Raw genomic sequence first — 17,684 nt, 5'->3', positions numbered from 1 at the left:
GGCATAAGAGGTTAACCCTGTGAGGCCCAAATTAAAAAGACATTAGCAACTTCAGAGGCCAGAGGGTGGGACATATAAACACATTTACTATCAAATAGCATTGTGAGGCTGAACAACAGGACCAATTGACTATACATGTGCTTAACATTTTTTAAATAAACATTTACAATTTTTTTTTTAAATGGCTAAAAGTGATTTTGTAATTTTGCAACCTTGGGTCTCACAGGGTACTTTTAACCCTGTGAGGCCCAAATAAAAAAGACATTAGCAACTTCAGAGGCCAGAGGGTGAGACCTATAAACACATGAAGGGTGCCGTGACTGAAAAAAAAGGTTGAGAAACGCATTATGGTGTGGCTCTTTGTGGTACCACAGTATTTTTTGTGGCTCTTAATCTCTGACTGGTTGGCCACCCCTGCTATAGCAGGTTAACCCTTTCACTACCACACTACAGATGGTTAAGTGAAAGGAATAAAAGCATACAGAGGAGGAGGAGGAGGAGGAGGAGGAGGAGGAGGAGGGGTAAGCAGGGAAGAGGAGGAATGAGATAAATGATTGGGGGGGGGGGGGTGAAGAGGGTAGGATGAAGAAAGTAAATGTGGGGAGAAAGGTAAAGAGGGAAAGAGAAGGAGAAGGAGAAAAGAGGAGGAGCAGGAGGCAGAGATGGGTGGAGCTGAGGAGGAACAAGGTGTGTGGGGGGGGGGGTGAAATGAAAGAGTTGGAGAAGGAGAGAGAGGGAGAGGAGAGAGTGGGAGGAGGGAGGACAGAGGAGAGAGTGGGAGGAGGGAGGGGGAGGGGGGAGGAGAGAGGAGAGAGTGGGAGGGAGGGGGAGGAGGGAGAGGGGGAGGAGAGAAGAGAGGGGGAGGAGGGAGAGGGGGAGGAGAGGGGGAGGAGGGAGAGGGGGAGAAGAGAGGGGGAGGGGATGGAGATGGCAGTCATGAGGGGAGAGGAGTAGAAGGGGAGAGGAGACAAAGCGGTATTGAACCGGAGGACACGAGGACAGCAGGAGAACAGAAAGTGCGTCTGTTCCTCTGGGTGTCGTCAGAAATCCTCCTCCTCCTCACGGCAGAGTCCCCACAACACCAGCCTGGGCATCGGCACAGGGCCTCAGACGAGAGAGACACGCAAGAACACCAGGGATCTAAAAACAAGTACTACAGACAGGCTTCAGGAGAAGTATCAACTGCTGTGCAATGAAGAGTAGAAGAAGAAGTCTGACTATGCAAGACTACTTCAAGCCAGACTGATACAGTAGTATTGTAGCTAGCGACCCTGTTCTTGATTCGTTGGGTCAGCCTGTCCATCACTGGTGGGTGTGTCTGTGAGCCAAACACAAGAACTGTACTGCTCGTGAGTATTACAGCTCGTACGCCAACATTGTTCCGGTGTTGTTAATAAACTGTTTGATTTGTAATCTTCACATTGGTCTCTGACTCATCAGTGAGACATTACAGTATGATGCACATCCTAATTGATTTAACCTTTCACTACCACACTACAGACGGTTAACCCTTTCACTACCACACTACAAAGGGTTAACACTTTCACTACCACACTACAGAAGGTTAACCCTTTCACTACCACACTACAGAAGGCTAACACTTTCACTACCACACAACAGAAGGCTAACACTTTCACTACCACACTACAAAGGGTTAACACTACCACACTACAGAAGGCTAACCCTTTCACTACCACACCACAGAAGGCTAACACTTTCACTACCACACTACAGAAGGCTAACGCTTTCACTACCACACTACAAAGGGTTAACGTTTTCACTACCACACTACAGAAGGTTAACGCTTTCACTACCACACTACAAAGGCTTAACACTTTCACTACCACACTAGTACACATTTACATTTACATTTACATTTAGTCATTTAGCTGACGCTTTTATCCAAAGCGACTTACAAGTTCTGTACGACAAGCCATCAGGAAGGGCACAACTCTATCAGCTGAGCAACAATGTTCATCAAAGTGTTGAGTGCTACAGTGTAGGTTAGTTTATTAGGACAAGTGCATGACAGTACGGTTAGTTAGGGTTAGATTTTTTTATTGTTTTTTTTTTTTTTATTCAGATAATGGTTGAAGAAGTGCGTCTTTAGTCGACGGCGAAAGATTGGACGTGATTCGGCTGTCCTAACTGGGGTGGGTAGTTCATTCCACCATTGTGGGGCAAGGACTGAGAATAGGCGACTTCTCTTTGATGACCCTCCCGGAGCTTGGATAGGAGTAGGTCTGAGGCGGCCAGAAGATGCAGAGCGTAGGGGTCTTGAGGGTGTGTAGTTAGAGACCATTGACCGGAGGTAGGCGGGAGCGGTTCCCTTTGCCGCACGGTATGCTAGGTCGAGGGCCTTGAAGCGGATTCGTGCAGCAATGGGGAGCCAGTGCAGGTCCCTAAGAAGTGGGGTGACATGGGCCGACTTCGGTAGGTTTGAGATCAGGCGGGCCGCTGCGTTCTGAATGAGTTGAAGAGGCTTAGTGGCAGTGGCCGGGAGGCCAGCGAGCAGTGCATTGCAGTAGTCGAGGCGGGAGATGACTGTTGATTGGACGAGGAGTTGGGTGGCTTCTTTTGTCAGGAAGGGGCGTATCCTTCTGACGTTGCTCAGGAGGAATCGGCAGGTTCTGGTCGTCGCTGCGATGTGAGCAGAGAAGTTCAACTGGTCGTCGAGGACAACACCAAGGTTCTTGGCGGTTGGGGACGCAGTCACAGCTGTATTCTCGACTGTGATTGAAAGGTCGGTTAGGGGGGAGGATTTGGCCGGCAGGTGGAGCAATTCTGTTTTGCTTAGGTTCAGTTTGAGGTGGTTGGACGTCATCCAGGCTGAGATGTCGGACAGACAGGCCGAGATCCGCTCAGAGACGTGGATATCTGAGGGAGGGAAGGAGAGGAAGAGTTGAGTATCGTCGGCATAACAATGGTAGGAGAAGCCATGAGACGTGATAATGTTACCCAGTGATTTAGTGTAGAGGGAGAAGAGAAGGGGTCCTAAAACCGAGCCCTGGGGGACACCCGTCCGCAGGGGGCGGGTGGCCGACAGGGTCCCTCTCCATGACACTTGGTAGGAGCGGTCATTGAGGTATGATGACAGCCATGTCAGCGCAGAGCCAGCCACTCCCATTCCTGCGAGGGCCGCAAGGAGGATCTGGTGGTTGACTGTGTCGAAGGCTGCAGATAGATCTAGGAGAATCAGGACAGAGGAGAGGCCTTTCGCTTTTGCTAAGTGAAGTGCCTCTGTGACCGCAATGAGGGCTGTCTCTGTGGAGTGACCAGTCCTGAAGCCTGACTGATTAGGGTCTAGGAGGTCATTCTGTAAGAGATAAGCAGTAAGTTGGTTGGATACAGCACGTTCAAGTGTTTTAGAAAGGAAGGAGAGAAGAGAGACAGGACGGTAGTTGCCTATGACGGTAGGGTTCAGGGTTGGTTTTTTTATGAGCGGCGTGACTCTGGCTTGTTTTAGGGAGGTGGGGACCACCCCCGAGTTGAGTGAGGAGTTGATGGTTGCAGTTAGGAATGGGAGGATGTCTGGTGCTATGGTCTGGAGGAGTGGGGAGGGTAGCTGGTCCAGCTGGCAAGTAGTCGGACGGTTTGACGTTACCAGTGTCAGGGTCTCTGCTTCTGTAATGGGAGAGAAAGATGACAGAGTGAAGGATGAGGTTCTCGATTCAGCATTTGGAATGGGTGGGGGTTGGGAGAAGGAGCTGCGGATGTTCTCCACTTTTTCCTCAAAGAAGATCGCAAAGTCTTCGGCAGAGAAAGATGAGGGAGGGGGGGGGTGGGGGGGGAGTGAGGAGGGAGGACATGGTAGCATGCAGTTTGCGAAGATTCTTGGCAGAGGCCTCGATCCTATGGTGGAAGAAAGTACACTACAAAGGGTTAACACTTTCACTACCACACTACAGAAGGTTAACCTTTCACTACCACACTACAGAGGGTTAACACTAGGGCTGTCTTAAATACTTCGAAGCTTCGAAACTTCGTTCGATGGCACAAGCTTCAAACATAAAAAAAAAATCGAAGTAAAAAATATTAAAATAATAATAATAATATTTTTTTATATATATATTTTTTTATTTATTTTTTGCCTCCAAAATCTTGCGCCTCCATTCTAATGAAACGAAAGTAAGCGGCGCCTTCCCGCCTCCATTCCAATGAAATGAAAGTAAGTGGCGCCTCGACTCCACCTCTCTACAACAAGCACGTGGAGATTATCTGTGTTGAAAACAACAAGGACATGTGCAGCAGACATGTCGACGAAGAAGCGAAGCAATGCCGTTTGTTATTTAAGACTGTCGGACAGATTTGTGTTCATTGTGCTGCTTTTTTAAAGTGTCCCGACCCATATAAAAATATGTCTTAATAAAACATGCTTAATTAAAGGGGAACTATCTTATAAATGGCCTTTTTGAGTATTTAGCATTGTTTCCTAGCTATGTGAACTTATATTAATATGATCTATGTCTCAAAATTCTCATATTGGCGCATTCTTCCAATTCTCCTCTCACAATATTCACCCTCACTGAACTGAGTCATTTGAAAATGTGCGCGATATGTGATGTCAGAAAGACACCGCTGCATGTTAATGTTGAGATAGAAGATGAGCTCCACACAGTGGCTGGACCCTGACCAGGAGCCCACACAGCCTCTCTCTCCACACGGCTCAAAACGGCTCGAGATCTTGAGGTAGAAAAATGCTGTTTTTGAGGACTTGATTAGAAATACAAAACAATGAATAAAAAAGTGCCCAAATAGTGAAAGAAATAGTAAAATAGTTCCCCTTTAAGTCGAATTCTGCCTTTGTCTCTATCAACTACATATAAATATTTATATAATTGTTTGCTTGATAGACGAAGGTTGCAACATAATTATGTCACGAAAGGGGCTACTTAATTAATTAATCCAATCCACTTTATTTATAGAGCACATTTAAAAACAACAAAGTTTACCAAAGTGCTGTACAAGTCCCACAACATAGAATAACAAAATTTTTTTTTTTTTATTTTCTTTTTATTAAAAAAAAAAATCCCCCCCGAAGCTTCGAATTAAAATCGAAGCTCGGCCCCGAAGCTTCGATTGCAAAAAAAAGCTTTGAAGGTCAGCCCTAGTTAACACTTTCACTACCACACTACAGAGGGTTAATGCTTTCACTACCACACTACAGAATGTTAACTGTCTGTAGTGTGGTAGTGAAAGGGTTAACCTTCTATAGTGTGGTAGTGTAACTGAGGGGTACAATTCCCTGACTGTATTGATAAGTATGGTATCATTAAACCACTACCGCTTGATGTACTTTAACTTCTGGCCATCCAGTACACGATATCTAAGTATGATGAACACTTTCCCACATATGAAACCAGGTCCACACAAATATAACAGTCGAAGGTTTAATATAGCAAAAGGTATATACAACATTCACTTAATTACATTTATGATTTGAATGCACTTGTAAGGCAAATGAGTATTCGTAGGCAAATCAACACTGAATGTCCAATCTCTGGTTACGCAGGAAGCAAGTATACAACCTGGTTCTTTAGGGAAACTATAGCGATGGTACTTAAGGATTATAGCGGGATACTAAAGGGGTCCTGCTGGTTGTAAGTCAGTAAGGGGGGGGGGGGTTTGGAGAGCCGTCAGCTGCATCCCATCTGGCCAACGATTCCTGGGGAGAATTCAGGTACAGAAAACAGTGCCCGCAGGATCTTGATCCACAGATGAATACACTTGGGCCCTCTTGTAGACGGTAGCTGTAGGTCCACAACGAAGGAGAAGCGAGGCGGCCTCGGTCTGGGTTGAGCGCCGTCTCACCTGGGCTCCTCTCGGGGGTAATTCCAACACTCACTGGCGTTGGCTGTTATCCGCTCCACAAATCAAAGCACCCAAAGCAAATAGATATTCCATGCCGTATAGGCTCAGCAGTCGTCCGGGTAGGTAATCCAATGTGCAGGTCCACTCGTCCTCGCCCAGAACTCCTCGGATGAAAGCACCACGTGTGGTCTGCCCAGCCTGGTTAAGACTCTAGATAACGCGAGGAAACGATGGGGGTGCTGCTCACTTTAGAACTTTAACCGAACGATGCACCATACATAATAGACTATTATTACTTAATAGAAATACGTCCCACTCGACGGTACAGTGCCAAACTATGACAATTCAGCTATGAATTTACACGAGGTCTCAATGCCTATTCTGGGGCCAAAATAGGCCATACTGCACCACACGTGGGTCGTGGGTGAGGCTTCACGTCTGTTACTAGGTTGGAGGGTAAAGGACTAATGGACTAAAAGAAAGTTCTACTTTACTTGCGCCCTATTTATATGCACGGTGAACAAATAGTACCATTCGTATTTCGGTAGCCGTATTCCTACGCGGAACCGGGGCTAGTTGGGACATGTTCGTCGGCACTATTGAACTTGACTCAAGGGGCCTGTCTGCTGGCGCCAGGTTCTTGTCCAATGAGAGAATGAACTATTATGGGCTGTAGTAGACTAAAGGGATATTCAGTGTATATGTACAAAGAATATACAAGGGATATCAAACGATATACAAATACTATTAAATATATATCCATAAATAAATATATATATTCGGTTTAATCTGATCCTTCACAACAGGTAGTGAAAGGGTTATGTTTTACCATGGTAGTGGCCATTGGATAAAAAGTTATGTATCCCCATGATACCACTTTTGTACATAATACCATGGTATAATCCAAGTTAAACCATGATACTGAAGGTAATATACATGATGGTCACTACCATCATCATAGTGACTATAAAAATAATGAAAATACCATGATCATTTTGTAAGGGTAGTCACACAAGCCTCCTCTTTAGTATTTTTTTCACAACAGTAATTTATCAACGAACTGTTGGAATTCTCACCTGGAAACAGCAATGTTTTGTGTGTGAATCATAGTTCAAGGTGCAAATGATACACAAGCAACTCGTTCTCCATGTTAACACCCCAGTTAGAGCACTGAGAGGTCATGGAACGAGTTACTTCTAGATGTCTCAAGGTCTTCTAGGCTAAAGACTAAAGGCGACAAACTTTTGCATTGGCTGCCCCCAAGTTGTGGAATAGTCTGCCACTACAAATTCGGTCTGCCCAGACCCTAGAGACTTTTGAGTCGTGGCTGAAAACTCACTTGTTTTCATTGGCTTTTTGAGGCTTGTTAAGCCATACATCCCTGGTCCTGTTTCTTTGTACTGTGACGCACTTTGATGCAACTTCTGTTGGTTTTAAATGTGCTAAATAAATAAAGGTGACCTTGACCTCATTGAAGGTAATAGCTGCATTTTCCGTTGCTAATCTTGTCTCGTTCTCAAAAGTGTGTGTTTCAAAACATCCCATTACGATATCTGGCACAACTAAGTCCTTGCTGCTACGAGTGAACTGGGTTAGTAAAGACATACCCTTTCAGAGTCACTCGTGGCGTCAATCTGGGCAACACCATGTGAGGAAGGAATTTGCTGAAGCTAAACCACGAAAAACGACAGGTCCGTGTGAAGAGTGAAGGGGCAGAGGACGGGGTGAAAATACCCCCCCCACTCCGGCTTCAAGGCACTCTGTGTCTCGTTCCTCACACAGTAGTGAGTGAAAACCCACTACATTTACCCAGATTTTTAGAGGTTAGTTTAGTTTATTTGACAATTATTCAAATACAGTACATGTTACAACAAGTCATGCATCATAAAATGATCAAGGATAGCACAAATAAGTCACAGACCTATTTCCATTGTGGTCCTTGGTGTCAGCAGCACATAGTATTTACATAAACACGATCGTCAGCCTACAGTATATTGATGTACAGATCTCATACACTAAAACGTTTCTAGGAGCCATTTCCTAACGTTCACCTTGAAACTATACAGGTTCAAGCCCTGTTTGATGGTAAAATGCCATGCTCATTCCACTCCTGTGTCCCCGCGTGAGCAAATGAGCACTGTCAAATGTGGTGCATTGCGGTTTGAGTAGTGTTAGTTATAAAGAAATCTTTTAACATACAGAATTATGTTATGTAGATGTAGATGAAAACATTGCAATCCATATTAATATTCCTTCATGTACATTGTTGTATTGAGGTGTAATTAACGAGGACTCGTTGTCTTCCAATGACATCACTGGAGGACATATTCAAACTCATTAACTCTCAGTAACTGTCAAACTAAATGTATGTGTGCAAAACTGTTTATAGTTTGTGATATAAAATGGTAAATGGTTTTATCCAAAGCGCTTTACAATTTGTTACTCACATTTTACCCATTCACTCACACATTCACACACTGACGGCGGAGGCGACCATGCAAGGTGCCAACCTGCTCATCGGGAGCAGGTAGGGGTTAAGTGTCTTCCTCAAGGACACTTCGACCCGCTGACCGGGAGGAGCGGGAATCGAACCGGGAACCTCTGGATTACCAGACGACTACTCTACCTCCCGAGCCACTGTGAGATAATGTGCATTGTTTTTTTTATTGTTGAAGTGAACCCCTTAAAGGGTTAAAACCCAGAGATCAGACAGAATTAGTGGAACACCCTACTGAGAGATGTGCGAAAGAGTGAGAGAGCTGATCCTTTATCTTCTGGGCATATAGCCTCACACACAATAGCCTTGTGTCACCGTGACTTGACAGAATGTCTTTCATTATTTTTTTTTTATCCACTTTTTCTCCTTATTTTCAATTTTTCTCCCATCCCAATTTCGTGTATCCAATTCTCCCCTCCCCTGTCTTGAACATTGCTCGACTATGCCCCCCACTGGTCGGTTGTAGAGTGGATAGAAGCCTTGCATCTAGGGATGTCCCGATCCGATCACGTGATCGGGATCGGGGGCCGATCACATGATTTTCAGAAGATCGGGATCGGGAAAAGAAAATCGGGAGTAAAATTATTATTATTTTTTTTAAATTGTATTCAACAAACATGACCATGTTCACGTCTTAAACTCATACTGAGGCCTTAGTTTCGGTTTTAAATTACATATCATCATTCATTTATTTATTGTCGCACAGAGCAGAAGAATTTGCCAAAACAAACGCATTTCCTTTGATTTACACCGTCGCACGACAGTGACGTATGCCGAAAATAGCAAAATCATTACGTAAGTCGAACACTGTGAATGTATACTAATGTGCAAACAGATTGAAACTTTGAATATTTCTCGTATGAAGCACATTCTCAGGGGCTCAGGGTGAATGTAATGTGAGCCGCCACGCTCGAGGGGCTACTGAGGCAACAGAGGGGCTTGTCTCGCTTCGCCAGTTTCTGACAAAAATTTGTCAAATCGGTTACTAATGTGAAAGATCGGATCGGGAAAGATCGGTATCGGCAGATACTCAAAATCACATGATCGGGATCGGATCGGGAGCAAAAAAATGCGATTGGGACATCCCTACTTGCATCACGTGTTCCCTCCGGCACACGAGGAGGCAGCCTGTCACATCTTTTCGCCTGCCAGCGCGGACTCTCATTGGCGAGGTGTAACGCATGGGAGGCTCACACTACCCTCGCCACTTCCTGTCTCTGCTGTGCAGGCGTCTCCCAACTAACCTGTAGGGGTCGCTGTCCACAACGTCCAATCCCCACCTATCGACTTCCACCCGCTGACTCGCCAGTACGACGGCCGGCGCAAGCCAAAGGCAATGCTGAGACTGGGATTCGATACCGGAGTCTCTTGCATTGGTGACGAGCGCAATCTCCGCTACGCCACCCAGCCGCCCTACAGAATGTCTTTCATATAATTACTCACTTTTGTTCATATAATCACTCTCACTCACACAGAGAACGTGGTATGTGGTATGAGTTTAGCTGATGCAATGTATTGCCCCACCTGTGTACTGATCAGACATATCAAATAAAACGTTGGATTGGATTTGGCTAGTGTACAGGCTTAGATTAGAGATTAGATTAGAGTTTTGTTTGATTAAGACTGTGCTGTCGGCTGCATCTGGTATTGTACAATATTTCTCAACACTTTATATGATACGATTAGAATAATATTTAAAGATAAAAAAATAAATTTAATAACGGGAGAAAAGCAGGAAAACAGGAATTTTAACTAGAAATTAATTGACAAGTGTGTCCAGAAATCATGAAATCCTAGAATAAACTGGAAGAATTAATCTCTGTATTATTATAAAAAAAAATATTATCTTTTTCCTCCTTCTTTTTTCCGATTTTTCTCCCATCCCAATGTTAGTCGTTATGCCAATTCCCAATCCCCCTTCCTGGTCGTTGCGCACTCTGCCCCCTACCGTCGGTCTGGGAGGGCGGAGACTATCACATGCTTCCTCCGACACATGTGTAGCCAGCCAACTGCTTTTTTTCACCTGGCAGCGTGGACTCTCACTGGGCGAGTGTAACGTGTGGAAGGTCACACTACCTCTCCCAGATCCTTCCCTTGCTGTGCAGGCGCCCCGACCGAACTGTAGGAGTCGCTGTTTACAACGACCAGGACCCACCCACGCCGGCTTCCCACCCGCTAACACTGCCAATTGTGTTAGCATGGACCGTCGGCCAAGCCGGAGGCACCACAGCCGGATTTGATCCCACTGGCTCTGTGGTGGTAGACAGACGCTTAGTCCGCTGCGCTACCCGGCCGCCCTCATCTCTGTATTTTATAGATACTTTTTCAAATAACTACACTAAAATATATAGTCAATGTAGCCACAGAACTTGGGAAGTACTAGACCAGCGGTTCTCAAAAAATAAGTTTGAGAACCCCTGCACTAGACAATACCTAGACATACTAGGTACGGTATATCCCTAAACGGCTCAAATTCTCAATCCACCATTTGTGACCATGCCCATCATTTGAGTTGTTGATGAGTGTTTTTAGTTTTATGAGAATAGCGCTACCATGAGGCCAGATGACTCAGAAGTTCACTGGCCTCCTCGCCAAGTTCGGTGGAAATCGGATCAGGAGACAGTCGAGGTCGAGTCGAGTAGGTACGATGCAGTGGAAAAGCACCATAAGTGGCTGTGACAGCTAAGAAAGTAAACATGAGACATTTCACTCAAGCATTACTAATATCTATGTGCTGGTTTCTGGCCTACAAGACTAGAATACTTTTTTGTAATTTAATATTTATTGGTTGTTTTTTGCTTTTTTATGCATCTTATTTTGACAGTTTGAATGAATTCAGTACAGTGATGAATAAATGGAGACCCCCCCAAAGATATATATCCGTTCAGTCTGTTTTTGTATAAGTGAATGTTCTTAAGAGAGAGAGAAATCAAATTTTTCAGTTGCCTCTCTGCTGTTTAGTTCAGCACTGTGGGCAGCGCCAACCAAGCCACAGTGCCGCTGTCCCAGCTGAAACAGATCAAAGGGAACCTGTTACGTTGAAAAATCATTGTGCCCCCCCCCCCCTCTGGGTCATGAATGCGCACAGCACATTTGAAAAGATTTAAATGAAAGCAATTGGAAGTTATCGTGTTAACATGAAGGAACTGGCATACCGTGCGGCAAAGGGAACCGCTCCGCCTACCTCCGGTCAATGGTCTCTAACTACACACCCTCAAGACCCCTACGCTCTGCATCTTCTGGCCACCTCAGACCCACTCCTATCCGAGCTCCGGGAGGGTCATCAAGGAGAACCTGCCTTTTCTCAGTCCTTGCCCCACAATGGTGGAATGAACTACCCACCCCAGTTAGGACGAAACCTGTCCAATCTTTCGCCGTCAACTAAAGACACACTTCTTCAACCACTATCTGAAATAATTAAAAAATATCTAACCCTAACTAACCGTACTGTCATGCACTTCGTCCTAATAAACAAACCTACACTGTAGCACTCAACACTTTGATGAACATTGTTACTCAGCTGATAGAGTCGTGCCCTTCCTGGTGACTTGTCATACAGAACTTGTAAGTCGCTTTGGATAAAAGCGTCAGCTAAATGACTAAATGGAAATGGAAATGGAACTGCAGCAGTGGTGGAAGTCGGAGTAAATCCCTAATAATATTCCAACACGCTCTGGGATATAAATATACACCTAATCCTATGTCCGTTTACTGGGAGTTGTAAAAGTGACACGAGTACAAAGAACAGAACACACAGTAGATTAGATAAGATTTAGATCATATCACTATATGTTGGACACAAACCTACTGCTTACTGAAACCTGCACGCTAATAACAAAATCATACACTCCTCAAATAGGATAGTATGTGTATAGCAAAATATTTGTCTTTGTCTTTTTTCTTTTTGTTAACTTGGGCTATAGTTCTATCAAATATGTTTAACCCTTTCACTACCACACTACCAAAGGGTTAACCCTTTCACTGTGACAATACAGAATGTTAACCCTTTCACTGCCACACAACAAAGGGTTAACGAGTGGTTTCCAGGTATATTGGAACAAGTCTTAAATATGTTTAACTAGTGGTTCCCAGGTATATTGGAACAAGCTTTAAATATGTTTAACTAGTAGTTTCCAGGTATATTGGAACACGTTTTAAATATGTTTAACTAATGGTTTCCAGGTATATTGGAACACGCTTTAAATATGTTTAAATATGTTAAATATGTTTAACTCAGGAGCTTCTATCCTCAGGCCATCAGGATGCTCAATGACTCCATGTAACAACTCATCATCTACACTCATTGCACACACATCCACATGCACACACTCACTTTTAAACAAACACTCACCGTAACACTCACTTTAGACACTACATTATATTTATCTATTATTAAAGAGATTTGCACTCACTTTAGCCACTTTAACCCTACATTATATTTATCTATTATTAAAGACATTATTATTTTGTACCTCATTTTCTGCATTGTACCTCACTGTTTACTAATTTTTACTCACTGTACTTAGACTGTACCTAGGTTGAGGAGGACCTTTAAGAAAGTGAATATCAGGAAGGCAGCAGGACCGGACGGTATCCCCGGCCGCGTCCTAAAAGTCTGTGCCGACCAATTGGCCCCGGTATTCACTGACATATTTAACCTGTCCTTAGAACAGGCTGTCATCCCCACCTGTCTGAAGAAGTCCACCATTATCCCTGTACCCAAAAAACCTACGCCCGCTTGCCTCAACGACTACCGCCCTGTAGCTCTCACCTCCATAGCCATGAAGTGCTTTGAGAAGCTTGTGAAGGGCTACATCTGTTCCTCCCTCCCCATCAACCTGGACCCCCTGCAATTTGCATATCGCCCCAACAGGTCCACGGAGGACGCCATAGCCCATGTGCTGCACACAGCAGCATCACACCTGGACAAGAGGCAGGGGAACTATGTGAGAATGCTGTTCATAGACTACAGCTCAGCATTCAATACCATAGTCCCCTCCAAACGCATAGCCAAGCTCAGGGACCTGGGCTTGAACTATAACCTCTGCCAGTGGGTCTTGGACTTCCTGACGGGTAGACCCCAGGTGGTGAGAGCAGGCATCTGCACCTCCTCATCCATCACCCTCAACATAGGGGCCCCCCAGGGCTGTGTTCTGAGTCCCCTCCTCTACTCGCTGTACACACACGACTGTGTGGCACAGCGGAACAACAACACAATCATCAAATTTGCTGACGACACAGTAGTGGTGGGCCTGATTTCTGCCTACCTGGAAGAGGTAGAGATCTGGCGCGGTGGTGTCAGGAGAACTGCCTCTCCCTGAACGTCAGCAAAACAAAAGAGATGATTGTGGACTTTAGGAGGTCGGGGGTCAGGGACTACAGCCCCCTCAGCATCGACAGGGCACCGGTTGAGAGAGTGAACAGTACCTCGGAGTCCACATATCCGAGGACTTGACATGGACCACACACATTGACAGTGTAATCAAGAAGGCACGGCAACGTCTCTACTTCCTCAGGCGCCTAAGGAAGTTCAAAGTGAGTCAGAAGATCCTTAAGAACTTCTACTCGTGCACAATAGAGAGCATCCTGACTGGCAATATCACCTCCTGGTTTGGGAATAGCACCGCACAAGACCGTAGCAGACTACAGAGAGTGGCCCTATCTGATCCAATCAGATAGGGATTACAAGTTTTGAACTCCTGGGCCCAGGCCATCAGGATGCTCAATGACAATAACACTATGTAACAAACCATCAAATACACTCACAGCACACACATCCACATGCACACACTCACTTTAAATAAACAACTCACTGTAGCACCCACTTTACCCACTTGAGACACTTTTTTTTTGTCCACTTTTTCTCCCATTTTCTATTTTTCTCCCATCCCAATTTCATATCATCCAATTCAACCCTCCCCTGTCTTTGAACGTTGTTTCTTGCCTCCCACAAGCCGGCTGCAATGTGGACTAAGTCATACATAGCACGAGTCCCCTCCGATACTCGAGGTAACAGCCGTCGCATCTTTTCACCTGCGCAGCTCGATCTTTCAGCGTCGGGGGTCTGGGCTTTTTGGAAGGGCCCCGCCCCCGTCGCTTCTTGATTCTACTGCGCAGGCGCACCAACCAACCTGTAGGAGTCGCTGTACACAACGCCCAATCCCCACCCTTCAGTTTCCCTCCCCGTAATACGGCCAATGTGTATTACTATGGACGACCAGCTAAACTGAAAGCAATGTGGAGAGCGGGGCTCGAACAGGAGGTTCGAGCCTAGTCTCCAGCATTCGTTGCGAGCGCCTTGCCCACTGCGCCACGTAGCCGCCCACCCACTTGAGACACTTTAACACACTTTATATTTATATTATTTGTAAAGAGATTTTCACTACAACTCATACCTCATTGCACCTTACCCTAAGTTGTACCTCATCCCATTTCTGCATTGTACTTTATATTGTATTATAACTCAGTTACAAAAAAATTCTACTCTGTATTCTATATTGTATATATGTATATTGAACACTTTTGTTTTGACTTGTTATGTACTTTTTACTTCTATTTTATTTGTATCTAGCACTCTCAGGAACAGAACAGGAAAAAGCATTTCATATAAAAGTATTCTGTATTTTTGTATGACAACTAATAAAGAAACTTGAAACTTGAGGTTGTACTTTAGATTGTATATTGTATATATGTATATTGTATATCCACTTTTTACTTACTTTCTTACTTACTTAATTTTTTTACTGTATGAAGCACACTCTCAGGGGCTCATACAGAACCAAGCATTTCACCATAAAGTACGTGTATTTTATTGTGATATTTAATAAACAAACTTGAAACTTGAACTTGAAACTTAACTAGTGGTTTCCAGGTATATTGGAACAACTTAGCTTTGGCGGATAAGCTCAGCTAAGTGCCTGTGGAGTGGGTTTGAGGCTCGGGATGCATGTGGTCAAGGGGTTCAAGGGTATTATGATCTATTACGCATGTTAATGTATTAGAAATGTATGATTTCAGTGCCAAGTGTTACTAAATATTGTTTTCCATTGAATCATGAGAGTATACAACAGAAAGGCTGTCCAGAGATCTCGCTTACCCACAACGTTGTTGATTGTGAGCCTCAGTCTAGTCTATTTAAGTCTAGTAATGTATGAATTAGTAAATATAATATAGTATGTTCTGATGAGTAAAAAGGGGTGGGATTAAATAAGTGTATGCTTCTTCCCACTCCTTTTCAAATATGCAAAATATGCAAATGACAAAATGACTTTTTTGTTTGTTCTTTGTTATTTTTTATATACATTTATTATTTGAACGGCTTAATGCTATATCTGTACTTGATGTTTGTTTGTTGTGTTGCATATTTGAAATAAACTTAAATCAATCAATCAGTCAAGCGTGTGGCTATCCCAGAGCTAGCATGAGGAACAGCCCGGACTGTGCAGAGGAAGGACTCTACCAATCAACAGCATCACTGGTAAGCAAGAAATAGGGCCAGAGGTCCAAAAAAATCTGAACTATCCCTTTAAAGCAGAATCAAAGGTGAGAAAAACATTTGTATCTGGATCATAGGTCATGTGCTGTACATCTTCTTTATCTGCTTCACACGTCACATGACTTACAAGATGTGTGGAATGAGCCACATATTCATGCTTTTGACGCCCTCTTGATATGTCTTTTCACGTTACATCAGAAGCTGGGATGTCATAAGTCCCTTACTGTTTGCATTGCCCTGCTCACTAGGATGGTAATATTTGATATCATCATAAACCTTGGGACCTCCGATTCAAAACTGTGTGCTGTAGATTTGAGCAAAGCCAGGCTAGACTACAGTCACTGCATTGTTGACCCCCACCTTGTCACAATCACGGCGAGAGCCTCCATCTCTCCGCCTGCTTCCACGCCCTTATATGGGCAGCTTCCGATTCCATCATCCCCACGCTGTCATCTGGCAACAATCAGCCCAGCTGAGCGGCCTCAGCTCATCACCAGCCCGGATATCAACCCTACGGATCCTGCTCCTGATCGTCTCAGTGTTATCCTATCAAACCTAGGTACGAGGACGTACCCAACCTTGCTGCTCTGTCTGTATTGCCTGCCATGTCCTAACCTCTGTTCTCCCTGTGCCCAGGACCACCACTCTCGGCCGACGCTGTCTCCTGACGTACCACCCGCCCGGACGTACCTGAGAAACTCAAGCAAGAGTCACTACTCGTCCAAAGTCGCACATTCTTGTATATTCTCTATTGCCTTGTCTGCTCGGTACCCAAAGGAATTAAAACCTACCTAAAGAGCTCCCTTCTCTCTCTATCCCTGTGTTCTGCTATTGGGCTCCGCCACCGCTGCCCTAACACACCTATACATCCTGCAGAGTTTAAAGGGGCACTTCACCAGAAACACTTTCATTTAGTTCCACAGTCATTGGGAGTTTACTGAGCTTGAATACATGTCCATCAGAAGACACTGAATGCTTGCGTTGTGTCAATTGTAAAGCGCTTTGGATAAAAGTGATATATAAATGCACCAATTACCATTTACCAATGACATCACTGGAGTGGAGGACATATTCAGACTAATTAACTCTGAGTAACTGTCAAACTAAATTAACATGTGCAAAACTAGTTTCTAGTTTGGGATATATATGTGAGATAATGTGCATTGTTTTTGTTTTTTGGTGAAGCGAACCCTTTGGGTTAAAAACCCGGAGAGCAGATAAAACCAACCTCTTTCTTCTTCAGGATGACTTTCTTCTGTAGGACTTTGACGGCGTAGAATTTGTTGTCGGCTTTGAGCTTGGCGAGCAGGACCTGCATGGAGGGTTTCTCTTTGTTAGCGGTCTGTTTGTTTGTCTACTAAACACTCCGCTCCCCCATCGGACACAGTATCAAGACGACACATCACATCTCTCTCTCTCTCTCTCTCTCTCTCTCTCTCTCTCTCTCTCTCTCTCTCGCTCTCTCTGTGTGAACGGCTGTGAAGTGACTGAACACACAACACAGATATCTGATCTGGAAACAGATGATACAGAGAAACATGTTTGTTGATCCAAAGCGGAGAAATCACCTTGTGGCAAATAGCACAAGTTAAAGGGACACTTTGCCGGAAAAACAATGGCGATTTATTTTGCACATAACCTCACACACATCCCAAGGCTCTAAACTGTTTTGCACACATGCATTTACTTTGAAAGTTATTGAGAGTTAATGAGTTTGAATATCTCCTCCTGTGATGTCATCAGAGGACACTGACTCCTTGTGTTGTGTTAATTACATTTCAATGAAATTATGTAGATGAAAAGATAGAGATACGGATTGCAATAGGGATTGCTATTTTTTCATCCACATCATTTCATTGAGCTGTAATTAACACAACACAA

General features: G+C 44.4%; 1 protein-coding gene across 3 annotated transcripts in view; it reads right to left on the bottom strand.

The window, feature by feature from the left end:
- The window catches only part of sgk2a (serum/glucocorticoid regulated kinase 2a), a 62,227-nt gene that overhangs the window by 27,445 nt on the left and 17,098 nt on the right, over positions 1-17,684 (bottom strand). For all 3 annotated transcript variants that reach the window (XM_084334024.1, XM_084334025.1, XM_084334026.1), the window contains exon 5: positions 17,032-17,115. In XM_084334024.1, coding sequence (XP_084190150.1) covers positions 17,032-17,115 — 84 coding nt within the window. The remainder of the gene's footprint in view (positions 1-17,031; positions 17,116-17,684) is intronic.

This window comes from Notolepis coatsorum, assembly GCF_963971535.1.
Source record: "Notolepis coatsorum genome assembly, chromosome: 17".
Classification (NCBI taxonomy): domain Eukaryota; kingdom Metazoa; phylum Chordata; class Actinopteri; order Aulopiformes; family Paralepididae; genus Notolepis; species Notolepis coatsorum.
Note: the sequence above shows the minus strand (reverse complement) of the source record. Positions and strands in the feature narration are given on the sequence as shown.